The 17,407-nt window shown below is 42.6% G+C and overlaps 1 protein-coding gene across 3 annotated transcripts in view; it reads left to right on the forward strand.

Moving 5' to 3' along the window:
- The window catches only part of SLC1A3 (solute carrier family 1 member 3), a 75,374-nt gene that overhangs the window by 44,911 nt on the left and 13,056 nt on the right, over positions 1-17,407 (forward strand). For 2 of the 3 annotated variants that reach the window (XM_019930135.3, XM_019930136.3), the window contains 2 exons: positions 12,918-13,122; positions 16,468-16,510. In XM_019930135.3, the coding sequence (XP_019785694.2) occupies positions 12,918-13,122; positions 16,468-16,510 (248 nt within the window). The remainder of the gene's footprint in view (positions 1-12,917; positions 13,123-16,467; positions 16,511-17,407) is intronic. The other variant, XM_019930137.3, reaches the window with a different exon arrangement.

A 17,407-nucleotide genomic window follows, 5' to 3' on the forward strand; every position in this document is an offset into this window, starting at 1 on the left:
AGCATGAGGGCCCCGATCGGTAGTCAGTGGGAAGGATTACAGGTTGATGAACCTCTGAAAACAGTGATACATGAGGATCAGTTGGAGAAATGATGTGTATTTAGTCTGGAGAAAAGAAGACCGAGGTCTCTCTGATAAATGTGGACCGGACTTGCTCTGTGTTCCTCCAGAAGCAAAAATGTATCTCAGGGGCAAAATAAAGAACCAGATTTCAGTTCTTTTTAAGCACCGGTTTTTAAAAATCAAAGCTGCCCCACAATGAAGAGTTAGCCTAGGAGGTGGTGAGTGCCATCGTGGATGGGGTCAGAGAAGGTTTGATAACTGCCACTCTGAAGGGTATGGGGTGGAGGGGATACTGCAGCTTCACCAAGAGACCTGGGAGTTCCAGGAATTACCCAAAGGCCTTTGCAATGTGCAGTTACCCATGGTTGAGGCTTCTTTTTTCTCTTTGATTTAGGATATCTGTTAGTATATCAACTTCTGAATAAAGCTGGCATGTTATGACTCTCCAGTTCAACAAGGTATCGGACTAATTCTAGTGCAGGCTGCCCACTGCTTTGACAGTAGCCACTCATCATCACTGCTTTACTTTTCAGCACGTGCACCAAGACTTTTTTACTATGATGTAAGGCATCCTTTCAAATACGAATTTAACAGATTTTTGTCAGAATTCCCCATTAGACGAATGCAATGCAAATCAACAATTGATACAAGTCCAGTGCAGAGAAGACTTTATTTTACAAAGAATCTCCAGGGCAGTTCTGGCGGTAGAAAGATTTGAGTTGAAATGCCAACAATAGCCGCTTACTAGCTGTGTGATCTGAGCACGTGGTGTCACCTCCCCGTTTCCCAATCTGTAAATGGTTATTGACCATTGCTAAGTCCCAACCACGCAAGTCATGTGAGAGGATTAAATCAGATAAAGCACTTAGCATGTGCCTAGAAATATAAGGTCTAATTTTACCTACTGAGATCTCACATTTTACAGTAGTGTTCCAAGGAGTCTTTCAGACCTAAAATATTTTTTAAAAACAAACAAAAAAAAATGACCATCATCATGGCTAAGATATGTGCCAGATGTTGTTCTAAGGCATCACATGCTGAATTTATTTAATTCTCAGAACAATCTTATGAAGTAAATCCTATTATTATCCCTCATTTACTGAGACACAGAGAGGTTGCATATCTTGACCAGTCACAAGCTAATAAGTAAGGGAGCCAGGATTCAAATCAAGCAAACCTTTCAGTTTATTACAATCATTTCCTTCCAGGATATGCCAAAAATTTCCCTATTTTCCTCCCAATTCCATCTCAAATCATTCTGCTGGATAATTTTATGCATTTCATTTGTTCAGGGCTGTCTCACAATAATATATTTTTAAGTCTTACTTCTTACTAAATACATAAGGGCCTTAATGATCATGTCTTTGGCCAGAGCATTGAGAAGGTCCTTAATGAAATGTGAGTGAACACATAAGTGAGAAATTTTTAACTATGAAAGCAATTAGTATAGCCACTTTCAAAAGAAGTAAGTTACCCTTAATATAACTTCACTTCCTTACTGCCACTTTCCATTATTTGTGATGGGGCAGTCATAGTCATTTGAATTAGTCATTTGAAATCAATGTTTTGTACCTGCTTTTCTTTACCTTATTTATAAATCTTTTATCCCATATTCCTTGTTAAAGACAATGTCCCCAGTTCATATTCTCTCTCTCTCTCCCTCCCCCTCTCTCTTTGCCATTCTGTGTTACCAAATTTTACTCCAATGTGCCCATCCACTAGTTGTGTTTTTTTCCAAACACTGGTGACTGTATCGTTACCCACCCTCTCCCTAAATCCCAAGTTAAAGAATAATATTACCAATCCAACGCATGCACCATCAGTCTCAAAATCAACCAAATGTCATTTCCACATCTTTTCTTTGACATCCTCCAGCTCCTTGAAGTCTACTCAAGATAAGCGAAATTCGATATAAGGGGCTGCCTGTAGTTTTCTTCGGAGAATTTTTTGGAATTCCTAAATACCCCATGGAAAAAAACATCAAAATATGAAACTGATGCTGCAAAACTAACTTCTTTGTGTAGAAGGAAAAAAGCTGTAAAGTGTTGCACCACTTCTAGTGGAATATATCAGGAATAATTCAATTCCATTGTCGCCCTTGGCCCTGGGGGCAAAAATGCAGCTTTTCCTGTTCCAAGGAGGGAATGTTCTCTGACTTATGTAAGGCAGAGATGAGGGAAGCCAACCAATTCTAGACTTCACGGTCTTTTTCACTCTGCGAAGTGATACTGCTTTATTGTTAGGGTCAGGTATTTGGGGGCATAATCTCCCACTCCCTGGGTGCAACTATTCCTTTATAGATTAGATAAGAACAATTGATGAACTTTTAAGTGCTGAGCAAACTAATCAGAACTGAAAGGAGGTGTGTTGGCCGTACCAAGAAATATGCTGACTGAGATAAAATCACCTTCTGAACTGTTTCCCCATCCCATACGTCTCTGCTTTAAGTCTCCCTTTCCTTCTCTTTTCTCTCTCCCCTTTCTTATCTGTCATTCCTCAACTCTCTTATCTCCACTAGCATCCTCTTCTCCTCAACCCCAACTCTATCCCCAAAGACTTAATTCTGTACACTCTCTTAACTGGTCGAAACATGGACTTGAATTTTTTTTTTTTTCACTCACACACACTGTATTTTATTTTTACAAGAGATAAATAAACTGACACCAAGCATTGTAAATGGATGACCACAACAAAAGCAACGATGATTGCAATTACCAACCACGAAACACACTCATACTATGTGGACTTGAATTTTTTTTAATTTATTCTTTTATGTAGTATATAAGATTCTGTATTCTGGATTTAATTCAGAAAATAGCTGAGGTGAACATGTTTTACTCTCAACTATTTCTTTCTTTTTTTTTTTTTTAAGAAATATACCTTTTAAAAATATCTTAATTTCAGTTTCAGGCAACAGAACTTAACCTCAGTTCATTGCAGAGTTTTCAGGTTGGGTTATGGTTCCAGAATCTTTTGATGGCAAGGAATTGGAGGGGTGGGGTGGACCTTGGGTCGCATAGTTTGTACGACACTTTTGGCCCCAGGAATCTCTGCTGCTTCCCAGCCTCCTCAAGGCCTGGAGTCACACTCCTGCTTCAACTGTTCTGGGAATCTGGGCCAGATGGATTTGGGTTTTAATGTCCATATGTCGCTTTCAGTTTCTATGAGGCTTTCAATTCCTTTTTTTCCTGCAAGGGACAGGCCTTCCATGGGAAGAATAGAGCACCCCTTGAGTCTGACATGTTCTGCAGTCAACTCATGATGCCCTTTGATTAACTTGGGACAAGTCTGGCCCAGTGGTAGAACTCAGTCCCATTCAGCATCCTGCCAGCTAGAAATGTGCTTTTTTTTTTTTTAACATCTTTATTGGAGTATAATTGCATTATGATGGTGTGTTAGTTTTTGCTGTATAACAAAGTAAATCAGATATGCATACATGTATCCTCATATCCCCTCCCTCTTGTGTCTCCCTCCCACCCTCCCTATCGCACCCCTCTAGGGTTGATCTCCCTGTGCTATGCGGCTGCTTCCCACTAGCTATTTTAGAAAATGTGCTGTTTTGATCACCACCTTCTTAAGAAAGTTGCACGAGGCCCAGAACATAAAGGTCCTTTCCGTGGCAAGTTAGACAACCCCAAGTAAAGAGGGCTGTTACGGAAATCGCAAACAACTCATCCGGTGGTTGGTTGTAAATCGTGATTCTTTTGCAAAGGCAGAGGGGGCTGGAGCTCTGGCCCTCAAAGAACTTCCTCTCATTAAACCAGAGCAATTTGCTCCTCTCTGCGTGCTCTTTCTGTTGTGAGTGAAGTCACCTACTTTCCCCATTCACATCAGTGCTCCTGGCGGGGGCTGGTTGAAGGTCCACTGCCTGTGGGTATGACTTTCCACATCACAGGGGTCTCTTTTCAAAGCCAGGCTTCACAGGTATAACCAAGAGTCGTCTGATCGGCCCTTGCCCTAACCACCCAACCCACGCTTTTTCTTTTAGCTGCTATTTTCTGTGGTCCTGGGTTTCTAAGTCTTGGCGAGAAGACAGTCATTCCTTTGTGCTCAGCTGCTGCACAATGAGGTAACCAAAGAAAGGGTCTCGGTCTGAGGCTGTCAGCTGTTACTAATCACTACTCCCCAGCTCATCGTGGGTCCCACTCGCCTCTCCCTCTTGCTCTGCTTAGCGCACATAAAGAAGATGAACGACTCCCTGCTTCCTCTTCAAAAAAAGCATATTGTGTGGCACATTCCAATACCGTGAGCGAAGGATGGGCTAGTGTGTGGGGTGAACGGTCACCTCTCCGTGGGGCTCGCGCCAGCAGCGATGGGCTGTGAGACATGAAACTCAGAGCTGGCCCTTCTGAGAGTTTCCTGAGACCTTGCTGAGAGAGAGAGGGGGTCGATGCGGTAGGTTCCCGCGTTACTGGAACCATTCATGGCAGGGCTGTGTCAGGCTGTGATGAGGCTATTGGATGGTTAAGGCCAGTGTAGAGAAGAGCAAATCTTGACCACTCAGAGGGCTTCACCAGCTGGTACCCCGGAGAAGCAGTCCCCCTCCCTGCCCACCCCCCGCCAAAGGTTAAGGGGAAGGACCCAGAAGCTCTTGGACATGAGAGGTAGCAGCCGTTGAAGCTGGGCCTCTGCTTCCCCTCACTGCTTCCTTCTGTGAAAGTTCATTTTCAAGGATGTCTATGGCCAGGGAAAAGGGATCGTTTGCTCAGTCCTACCAGACTGAGAATAAAAGGTGATTTATGATAGGACTTTTTCTGCCAATGATACTAGTGTCTGCTCTGCTAGGTTTTCTACTTAACACTCTTTTGAAAGAGGAAGTTTCCCTTTTACCTTTCCACACTGCATTCTACTAATGTACACTAGAGCTCAAAAAAAGACTCATTGACAAGTTGTAAGGGTCAAGTTAAAAAATCAACTTGCCTGACAAATGCCATCACAAGTGGTAAATTTGTAAGGAAGCTTCCTTGTCGTTCTCATGCAGTATAACTTCATAAAACTAAGTGGTGTTATAGGTGAATGAAATGCCAAGTTCTGTGAGACTGTGAACAGCCATAACGGGAAGTAAAAGTTGGCCAGGGTGAAAACCCATGTGAGAATACTTGTGATTTAATTGACTGTGAATTCCACAAAATCATTCTCAGCTCTTTGTGGAGATGGTTTAACTCTCTTCACTAAGAATCACTGATTAAAAGAATCACGAATTAAAGTAAAAGAATTTTCTTTGCTCAATATTCCACGAAACAAACCTTTTCTAAAACTTTTTCCCTTGTTACAATGTCTGTAGAATTTCTGTTCAAATGAGTTGACCAGATTCCAGAAATCAGCACCGTCCTATCCTAGGTCCCCGCTAGCGAGATGGGATGAGGTCTTGGGTATGGTGGGTGGGCAGCCCGAGGGCATCAGAAGCAAGGTGAGAGGAAAGGAAGCCCATAGCTTGTGGCTCCTTGTTAAAGCCTCTACTATTAACTGAAAGGGGGTAGATACCAGTGTTTGCAAACCTTTTTTCTTTTTTCTTTTTTTACCAGAACCCACAAATGTATTTTACACTGTGACCTGGCTACACGCGGACATACACACACAGAGCTGAAAAAAGTTTCACAAAACAATACCTTTACCCCATGTATGCACTCTATTGTTTTCTATCCTCTTTCATTAATGGATAAAAATACTAGCCGTGACCCACTTAAGCACGTGTTAGACCCCACCCCCTCTTCCATTCTCTTCTCTGCATGGAGCTGTGCCAGGCTCCTGCCCCTCCTGCCCTGCTCTGATGACCTCCCAGCTCTGGAGATAAAGCTCCAGGTGATACCGGGTTGCTCCCCACAAGGTCTGTCTCTCCTTCTTCAAGATAGAAGGAACCTCACTATTTTGGATTAATTGGCGAGAAGAGCAATGAAAATTGGTGAGTCCGCATTGCAGAGCGCTTTAAACAAGAGCAACTTTAGTGCTCGCCATTTGAACAGGAGCCTAATCTAAATGCTTTTTTAAAAAGTGTGTGGCCTCCTTCGGGCATAACAGCCGCAGTGGTGGTAAGAATGACTATTCAACAAACATTTACTGGGCGCCTTCCTGTGCAGACACTGTTTGGGGCAAGGAGGCTACATCAATGAATAAGACATATGGTTCTGCTCTCTTGGCACTAAAATTCTAGTAGAGGGAGTCATATAATAATCATAACTAACTTTTATCAAGGACCTATTTTGTACAGATTCTTTACGTAAGTTTTCCCTACACTTGCAATGTGGGTATTATTATCTTCTTGTCTAGGTGAAATGGAGGCTCAGACAGGTCAAATAACACTTAGAGAGTAGCTTATTATTTATCTGATTAATTAATAATAATAACAGCTAACGTTTCTTGAATGCTTACTATGTGCCAAGCGCTATGCTAAGTGCTTTCTGTACAGAAGTCCCTTTAATGTCATGAAAACCCTGTGAGAGAGCTTTCCTTATTCCCATTCTACAGATGAGGAAACGGAGGCTTACAGAGGTCACGTGCTACCAGACCTAGAAGTGGAATCCAGGTATTCTAACTTCAGGGCCGGAACTCTTAATCACTGCACCACCATTTTTTAAGAAGAATGTGCTTCTATGGGGCTTCCCTGGTGGCACAGTGGTTGAGAATCTGCCTGCTAATTCAGGGCACACGGGTTCGAGCCCTGGTCTGGGAAGATCCCACATGCCGTGGAGCAACTAGGCCCATGAGCCACAACTACTGAGCCTGCGCGTCTGGAGCCTGTGCTCCGCAACAAGAGAGGCCGCGATAGTGAGAGGTCCGCACACCGCGATGAAGAGTGGCCCTCGCTTGCCACAACTAGAGAAAGCCCTGACACAGAAACGAAGACCCAACACAGCCAAAAATAAATAAATTAATTAATTAATTAAAGAGCCAGATTAAAAAAAAAAGAAGAAGAAGAATGTGCTTCTAAAAATGCCTGAGGTTGGCCTCAAGTAGTTTGAAATATTGTCTCTTCAATGAAATTCTGAGGTTATAACCAGCGTATTCATTGTGATGCAAAATTATGGTAGTTTTTTTTTAAGAATTCTTTCTTTTTTGTGTTTTTTTAAATTTATTTATTTAATTTATTTTATTTTTTGGGCGCTTTGGGTTTTTGTTGCTGCGCACGGGCTTTCTCTAGTTGCGGCGAGCAGGGGCTACTCTTCGTTGCAGTGCGCGGGCTTCTCATGGCGGTGGCTTCTCTTGTTGCAGAGCACGGGCTCTAGGCACATGGGCTTCAATAGTTGCAGCACACGGGCTCGGTAGTTGTGGCTCATGGGCTCTACAGCACAGGCTCAGTAGTTGTGGTGCACAGGCTTAGTTGCTCCACGGCATGTGGGATCTTCCTGGACCAGGGCTCAAACTCGTGTCCCCTGCATTGGTAGGCGGATTCTTAACCACTGCGCCACCAGGGAAGCCCCTTATGATACTGTTTCTAACCTAACTTTTAAAGATTTGCCTTCTGTTCCAGAACCCCTAGAATCATAGAACTTTTTTTTTCCAATCTAGTCTATAAAGAAGCCAGAGACAATATTTCGGTGAAAAAAACCTTCGCATAGTTTTAGACAGAGATTTAAAGTCATTTGTTTCACACTCGCTCCCTCCCCCTCACCGCATTTCCTCAGAGATTTGTGGCTCTCCTGTTCACTGTCCATTGCTGAGGGTTCCAGTGTGCCCTTGCTCCAGAAATGGGCAGCTGCTTTAGGACACAAGAGCTCATTCTTCAGTCTGTAAATATGAAGTATATTGTATTTCTAGAGCTTAACTTTCCTATTAAAAAAAATCATTACCTTTTATTCAAATGAATACGGTACATACTAGAGCTCATCCTTGATTTCCTTGTAAGTTTGCCCATCTTGAAATTCTAGGAGGGTTGAGAACAGGCGGCTTTCATTAGATGAGTGTTTGAGAAGCCCATGGTGGAGAAGGAGTATATGTAAAATAAAATAACAACTGAGACAGAACAATATTCTTGAATCAGCTGTTGCCATCCCCCCTTTTCCGTCCTCTCTGGGCTGATCCAGTGGCCCTGGAAGAACAATGAAACACCACGAGGACGAGTAGAAAGACAATTCATAACAGACCGCTTCTTCTTTAGATTTCACATTTCAAACCAGAAATAGGAGTTATTGGGGGAATAGACTGAGACACATTAATGTATAAGACAGATTTTTAGCTGATGGGAGAATAAAATCCATGCAAATAATAGAGCCTTGGGAACTTGACATTACTGATGTTACCCTTTCATACTTGACTGAATACATATTTCATTTATCTGAGAAGTCATACCAATATTATACCAGAAGAAATCTAATTTACAATAGACTTAGAGAGTTCTATACACATATTTAGGAAACACTCCCTCCCCACCCCACCCAACGACGTGAACTTGGTGCACATCTGTTGTGCTGAACTGATTGCCTAAATAATCAGGTAAATGCATATTGACCCATTTGTATCAAGAAACTCTCTTCTCTTCCTTTCCTCTCTCTTCAGAGTGACTGCTGCCTAAAATACCCAGGTATTTTGAAGAAAGGTCTAAATCTTTTACATTGTAGAAAATGTCTTGTTCAATCTTTCTTAGATGCCATACTCATTGGTAAACCTTTAATAGGTTTTCAGGAATGAATGATGGATTAGTTTCTTGATGACCAGTTATTGACAGGTTGATATTTAGAAAAGAAAGTAAGGCCCATGTGCCCACAGTCAGCAAATATCCATGACCCTCCACCCTCCATTAGAACATGCTCTGGGCTGTTTTTCTAGGAATAGAGAGGAATTTGAACTGATTGATCAGCTCTCTGGCTAGTCCTTCCAGTGACCAGTGTTACTTCCCCTCAGGGTGGGGAAGGTCAGAGTTTTTCCACAGTTACCTCCCTTTGTCAAATTTTCTTCCAGTCAGGTGGCTTATTTCAATATTGAACTCAAAAGCAAGAAAGTTAGCATGGATAACAAGCAAGTGAAATGTGGGTGACTCCTAGCTTGTCCATCAGAATTGAGGTATAGTGGAAAGGGTACTCCCTTGAGATTGTGGGTACGAATCCTACCACTGCTGTTTACTAGCTGTGCAACACTGGGCAAGTTACTTAACATCTCTGGCCTCGTCTCTTTACCTTTCAAATGGTGTCAACAATATCTACAACATACAGTTATCATGAAATTAGATGAATATGTGCCATTGATCAGAGGGCGAATTTGGTGAGTTAGTGAACCAGCACAAAAGTTAACTGAATATTTACAAAACATATAAACTTACAAACATGTCATTGTAATTGGAAGAACTCTCACAGAATTTGTAGCAATAGACAATACAGTATTTCTCTGAGTTTCAAGAGGATCTCAATTCTGATGACAGATTGTTTTCATAATAAAGATGTCAGGATGTCTTGAATGGAGCTGGTTTAGCTAAGCCCAGATCAAATGAAGCAAAAGGGACCAGTCAAGATCATTATCTTTACTACTTGCTCTGGAATGTGTTTCTCAAATACGTATTTAGATGAACACATAGTTGTCATAACATACTCCCGCAAGTACCTACATACCCAAGGGACCTCTTTCCCCCTCACCACAGTGCCCTTTTCATATATATATATATATATATATATATATATATATATATATATATATTTTTTTTTTTTTTTTTTTTTTTTTTTTCTTTCGGTACACGGGCCTCTCACTGTTGCGGCCTCTCCCGTTGCGGAGCACAGCCTCCAGACTCACAGGCTCAGCGGCCATGGCTCACGGGCCCAGCCGTTCCGCGGCATGTGGGATCTTCCCAGACCGGGGCACAAACCCGTGTCCCCTGCATCGGCAGGCGGACTCTCAACCACTGCGCCACCAGGGAAGCCCCTCTTCCATGTATTTTAAAGTGACAAGGCTCAATGCAAACTTTTCCCTTCTCAAACATTTAGGGCACTTCCTACCAGAGTTCCCTTTTCTACAAAGTGATTTAGTACTTTACCCTTGTGCCCAGACGCGTGTCATCTCTAGCGTAGAGCTTTGTCTGGAATTTCAGGAGGCGGGAGAAAGAAGATGGTCACAGAGTCTGGGTAAGAGACAGGAAGAATGACAGCTTGCTTATGTGGAGTTTCACCTTCCAGAGCTCTTCCTCCATTTTCTTGACTCCACCAGCATCAAGGCTATTCTCTTTCAGGCCCGGTGTTGTGACAGATTGTCCACATCCATCCTGCTGTTGCCCTGATGACAGTGTGTGGCTTTGCTTCTAGTGGTCCCTTTAGTTTTACAAGCCTGCCTCAGAGAAAAGGGGAGTGGTTAGAATTGGAAGGAGGAGAGGGGATGCTGGGGTACCCTGAGCAGAAGTGGGCAGGCAGCCCCGCTGTGGGACACCAGACCCCTTTTAGGGGAAGGACCTACGTGGAGAATCGGTTAATGAAGATACTCCCACGCATTCCCTCTTCCGCTGAAACGATCGGAGCTGCTGCTTTATCCTCTTTCAGAGGAACAAGGTCAATATGCAGAGGTTGGTGAGGCCTCTCATTTGACTGTTGATTCTCCTGGGCTCATTGCTAAAAAATGCCTCAATGTTTGTCTTCATCTATTTCAGAATTAGAGCATATAGAGAAAATACTTTCTTAGCGATTTTCATTTTTTTTAAACTTTATTTCTTTAAAAAAAAATACCTATAAACTTTGTTTCCTGGAGCCGATGGCCCTGTAGCTGTGGATTCTGGTATAATTTTCCCCATCCCTCACCCATGGTGGGAGGAAGGGAGATTTAAGCCTCCTCCTTTGTCTGCCACGTTGGTTTCCAGTGCTCTGCCTTGACCACTTAGCGCTCTCTCTGAATAGCTATAGGTCGGGAATAGTGGGCAGGAGCAGCAGAGAAGAGTTGGCGAGAGAACGGAACAGCACCACAGAATAGAAGGCGAGAGGGAAAGAAAGCATCTCGGAGGAAGAAAATACTGCCGCCTGGTACCCCTAGCAGAGATATCCGGCCTTTTGTGCCCACACCACTCGCCCACCGAAGAATTGCAGGCTTCAGTGGTGACAAGCTCAGGCAATGGTGGGAAAGAGAGTGGGCCCCTTCTGGGAGAAATGATTTCAAGCACAGGAAAGCCAAGATGTTTTGAGATATGATGGAGACCTGAGAATGAACCTGGGGGGATGCGACCACTTGGACTGAGAACAGATTAGCCCATTTTTAATGATGGTGAAGTGTTGGAGTGGAGCCTCCCCCATAAGTGGGTATTAATCCTGGGTTTCAAGAAACCCAGGGCAAGGATAAAAGAAGCTAAGTTCATGCGTTAAAGTCAAAATTGGCCTCCTTGTTTGTGGGACTGTAGTTGGTTTTCTCAGGGGGAGAAAGCACGTTAAATTCAGTTACACAAGATCTGGGTTCAAGTTCCCCCTTCACTTTACTTGGTGTTAACTAAGACCTTAGAAAGTTACTTATTTGTTTTTTAATCTGCCTTATAAATTGTTACAAATAAGAACGTAGCAGGTACTAAGTGCTTATTATGAAAATTATGAATGATATGATTCAAATACACATGAAATTATAAGTTGAAGGTCATGGCTTCAGTTCCCATAGAGCTCATTACCATTGTATCAAGATTTGGGGGCAAACCCAGCGAGGTATCTGGCAATCATGGACACTATTTTTTTCAATACTTTACCTTACTCTAAATATCAATACATTGGTATGAACAGGGTCACTACCTACATGTTGAACCACTACTAGAATCTGATACTGATCATTGAAATACAATATAAACTTTTAATACGTTTAGAGAATCATGATTTTAAATAGTAAGGAAAATAGTTTGATTAACTATAATTGGATGATGCTATAATTGGATTTTAGTGTTTTAGCGGATTTGGGGAGGAGGAAGAAGGAAGAGAAGTGAGGAAATGGTTAATGAAACAGAAGAGCCCATATTATTATTAAGATGACTTAATCTCTTGAGAGTTTTGGGTCATTTCCAATTTTTTTCCATCCCAAGAGGTATGAAGATGTGTTCCATTGGCTAGAGCAGTTAGGGAAATCTTCAAAGTCATACCTCCTCTCTCACAGGGGATAATGCCTTGCCTGAGGTAGATTTTGAAGATGTCCTAAAAATGAGGGAAAGAATGTTTCACATGAGATAAGATACTCCAGGCCTATGGGACAAGGTGGAGGAAGACAGAGTGCAAAAATGAGAAGAACCCCACCAACATGATTCTTTTTAAAAAATTGTGATGAGATGAGATAAAATGAAACAACAGAGAAGCTATTCGAGAACTTTGGCCTACTTTAAATGTAAATTGAAGATGAATCAGTAGGTGATTAGAATAGCTGAAATTTTACGTAAATATATCCCAAAAGAAAGACTCCCAAGTACATACATAAAATAATAATTCTTATAAAAGAACTTAATGACAGTTAATCTGTGTGAGTCTGCACAGTGCTCAGAACTTGAGATATGCTTAGATTATTCTGCCAGAAATCTTTTAAGGTATCTCTTCACACACACAGACACACACACACACACACACACACACACACACTACTCACTAATTAACACTCACATCTTCCCCAACTAGTAGCAACCTAGGAAAGAATTTGATTGCCCCTTCAAACCATCAGAGAGCCACATGATATCAATTCTTGGGGCAGAAAATAGGTGATCACGTGTTTGCTGACACAGCTGATGCCTAGCCATTCCATGGCTTTTTCCCTTCACCTTTCGTTGACGGCCTGATTAAATTTGGTGCCAAGTTCTCATAACATGTATAAAATCCCATTGCTGGGTGGGAGAGGGTAGGGGAGTGGTGAAGGAAATGCTCTTCCCGTGACCTTCCACTGGAAAATTCCCTGAACTGATTTGCTGAAAATCTCCTTCTGTTTGCCTTCCCCAGGAATGGCGGCCCTAGATAGTAAGGCGTCAGGGAAGATGGGGATGCGAGCTGTAGTCTATTACATGACTACGACCATCATTGCCGTGGTGATTGGCATAATCATTGTCATCATCATCCATCCTGGGAAGGGTACAAAGGAAAACATGCACAGAGAAGGCAAAATTGTACAAGTGACAGCTGCAGACGCCTTCCTGGACTTGATCAGGTACGTCCTTGCAAGCCCATCTTTTTGGGTATATTTTGACCACCCAACCCCTCTTACTGGGGGAGCTGATCAAACCCTAGAAGAGGTATCTGACTGAACCAGTCCCTCTGGGCTTGAAATGAAGGTCACATCTTTACCTCTTTCTAACAGAAATTGAAGTAAGTGTCCGTTTTCTGATCTCATGTGAAAGAGGTGAGAAGAGCAAGGAGAAGATAAGGATTTAAGAGCCCTGCTTTTAGGATTCGGAATCTGAGCACTCAGTCATCCTCTCAACTGTGCAGCTCACCTTGCAATATTACTAGTTCTTTTGTGTGTGTGACTTTTTTACTGAAGTATATTGCTGTACAATTACATATGTTACGGGTGTACAATATAGTGATTCACAGCTTTTACAGGTTATCTTCCATTTATAGTTATTATAAAATATTGGCTTTCTTCCCTGCATTGTACAATATATCCTTGTGGCTTATTTTATACCTAATAGTTTGTACGTCTTACTCCCCTACCCCTATATGGGCCCCTCCTTCCCTCTCCCCACTGGTAACCACTAGTTTGTTCTCTATATCTGTGAGTCTGCTTCTTTTTTTGTTATAATCACTAATTGGTTGTATTTTTTAGATTCCACATATAAGTGATAATCATATAGTATTTGTCTCTCTCTGTGTGATTTATCTCACTTAACATAATGCCTTTCAATAATTCTTGACCTACTTTTCTCAAGTCTTCCTCTCTAAGGCTACTTTTTTTTCAAGTATAGCCTGTTCATTGGACTCTTCTCGTTTGGAACTTGTGATCTGTATCATCATCCATTGTACACGACAATTTATTTCCAGAAGGGACTTTAGAGATCATCTGATCATACCTGTCCCAAGGTTTTCCTTTTGTACTATTTGTGAAGAAAGGATTTGGCAGATCAATAATAAAAGACTAAAGGATGGCTTCTTTAGCATTGTTTTATACACAAACAGTACACTGATTACGAATTAGCTTATCTAATACTTGAAACAGACTTGAGGATAGAATATGTTGGACACAGAACTGAGAAGTAAGCCCAAGTTTGAGCCTGGCACCTCCCTGCCTGCTCTCTCTCCACGCTTGCCTTTGCATCGGTCAGTTGCTCGTAGGAAGCATATTGCAAGCCCAGAAGGATCACTGAACAGGGTTTGCAAAGGTGTGGGCAGGGTAAAGGGAACCTACAAGTGATGGTGAGACACTAGAGGACTAACAGCAATAAGAAGCTGTTTTGTTACCACCTGTGGCTCTGAGGAAAGGAAGGGAGCCATTACTGGAAGTCAGGACGGGCTGTGTCCTGAGGGAAAGGGCCCTCAGGATAGGGGCTACAGCTCTAATTTGGAGGGAGGAAGCTGTTGCCCAACCTGCCAGAGAGAGAGCCAGAAGAATATATACATCCACTTCTCTCCTCCCACTGCCCTGTGATCTGTCAGCGCCTCACACTGGACAAACCCAACAGGAAGCCAGAAGGTGAGGGGTCAGCCTCCCAGACACAAAGCAGGATGGAGAGTGGATGGAGAAAGGCAAATGGAAGATATCCCAGCATGGACCTCTCAGTGCCCCACCTGCTTAGCATTCCTCCAGCAAGTAGCCCACCCAGGCTGTCCTCCCCAAACCTAGCCCTTTCCTCCCTTCTCTACAACGTACTTGCAGACTGGCTTACCAATCCTAGATACCTACTCTAAAGGATTCCCCACCGACTATCTGAGAGAACCTCCTCCTAGGGACTTGAGTTCACGTGCCATCTCAAGGAATGGGTCTGTGGCTGGTAGATTCAAGAGTGATTTGGGCAACAAAGGGTCTCTTCAGCAGCACCTATCAATTCTGACCATGAGTGACTTTGTATCATCTGTATGTAAGCACAAGGCAGCCCCACGGTACCTCCCTGAAAGCCCTTTTCAGGGAGTTAATCACAATTATCCGAAGGTAACAAGTCAGTCTGTATTATTTCATACCAAGCTGGCACCCAATGATAATGACTTTATTTAATTTGTACAATTAATTAAGGCTTTTCACCATTTTTTTTCAGGAACTTTACCCTCAGGGAGTTTGGATTAGGGGTATTTTATTATATTTTCTTTCTGTATAATTTCTACTCCTTATTTAAAGAATTGGGATCTTGTCATTCTCTGTCTGGCGTGTTTGTGCCCCTCCTTGCCCCAGTGACAAGTGTAAGACTAACCGGTCCCCACCCAGACACCTGGTTCGAGCATTTATCTTGGAATCTCCTAAACTCACTTTTCTCTCAGGGTTTGTAGAAACAGACCCATAGAGCATAGATGGGAAGGACAAAGAAACAGGATGGTCTAGGCCAGAGATCCCCAACTTTTTGGCACCGGGGACCAGTTTCGTGGAAGACAATTTTTCCACGGACGGGGGCTGGGGAGTGGGGATGGTCAGGCGGTAATGCGAGCGATGCCGAGCGGCAGGTGAAGCTTTGCTGGCTGGCCCACTGCTCACCACCTGCTCCACAGCCCGGCGGCTGGGGACCCCTGGTCTAGGCAGTAGGAAGAAACCAGAGTTTATAACCCTAAAATCTGATTGATGACATACACCTGCTGGAACCTCAGACTCTCCAGCTGCCTGGGTCATGTCTCCTTCTCCCGCAGTCTTTAGTCTTGGAGCCCTAGTGATAGTTTAATCCAATCTCCTCTTTAACAGATGAGTCAGCTGAGACCTACATGGGTGCCATGACTTAGCCAAGGTCATACAGCTGGCTAGAGATTCCCCAGTGAGAGTGTTGCCTCTTACTTCTTCCCCACCATGAACACAAACACTGCACTGAGGCAGTAACAAACCCTGCCACATGGGCCTCAAGTTCAAATTTTGTGGGCCCTCTCCCTGTTGGTCACCAAAGAGCCTCAGAAGCTCTAGCAATTCAGAGTCAACATCTCATCCCCCAGAGAGCCTTTGGGAGGACTCTGTGGAGAACAGTCTAACCGTGACATTTGATTCGGAGCACTTGGTCCTTAAACACATGGCATGATACCAAAATGGCCATTATTGAATAATACCTCAGTTAACCAGAATGCTTATGATAAAGGCATTTCCATTCTCGCTTGGATTTTTCCTAGGAGCAGGCTTTGATGTTGGGATAAAAAATCCCATTGTCTGACAAAAGGACAGATGAGTTGAATTTGGGACTTCCTTGAACTACATGGGCCACAGTGAGGGATGACCTATGTCCCATTTCATAAGATCCACCAAAATCTTTCTCTTTTTCCATTTGCTGCTTATTTCAGTGCCATCTTTACCTTAGACACAATGAAAAAGTATTTAAGGAACTCATTTATTATTTGGGAATTTTTCAAGTGACCATTATTTTCTTTGCAGGAATATGTTCCCTCCAAATCTGGTGGAAGCTTGCTTTAAACAGGTAAACACAGCTACTAATTCACCTTTAAAATTCCTCTTTGGTGTACCAAACAGAGTAGGGTTCTCTTTTTAATTTAATTTAATTTTTTCCCATTTCTCTGTAGTAAGAAACACTTCTCTTGCCAAGCGGATGGAAAGCACTAGAGTTTTCTGGGGAATTGGGAGAGGAGGGGGGTGGTCTTCCCTGTACTGAAGGCTTAATTAGTTGCCAGACACTGTATGTCTTGCATACAAATGACTCATTAAGTCTCTGTTAATTATTAAGAAGGCTAATCAGGAGACTCTCTCTCCTCTCCCCCATAGCCCATAAACAAAAGCTCACCAAGCAAGCAAACTCCAGTATAAGATATATTTACAGCTTGCTTTAAAGATTAGGGAGATTATTCAAGTTTCTGGGTTTGATTTTAAAAATCAATGGGTTGTTTTTTTAAAAGTCTACTAAGGGCCTTAGAGATTCTAAAGGAGGAACCACATCAGAAAGCACTGCCACCATCATGTATTGAATGTCCCCTCTTTTCCAAGCACTAATGTTATATTTACTCTTCACATAAATATGACGGGTATCATTGTCTTCATTTCGTTGATGAGACAACTTATCTGTGATAATTCAGAGAGGTTATGTAGTAGGTGTGAGATTTCACAGGTAGTAAATGGCAGACCTGAATTCAAATTCATTGTGTTGATTTCAAATTCCATCCTCTTTCTGCTTCTGCATTCTGTTCTGCTTCCTGGGAAGGGGTATCCAGGCTGATGAGACACCTAGCAGGAGGCCATAGTGAAATCCAGTTCCCTTTAGCCCCAAATCCAATCAACTCTTGGCTCTCTGTATTTGTGAAGACACAAATACATTTTACTATTAGGGGATAAAATTAGTAAAGTTCATTCTAACGTCACCTGA

The sequence above is a fragment of the Tursiops truncatus genome, chromosome 3 (assembly GCF_011762595.2).
Source record: "Tursiops truncatus isolate mTurTru1 chromosome 3, mTurTru1.mat.Y, whole genome shotgun sequence".
NCBI classification, from domain to species: domain Eukaryota; kingdom Metazoa; phylum Chordata; class Mammalia; order Artiodactyla; family Delphinidae; genus Tursiops; species Tursiops truncatus.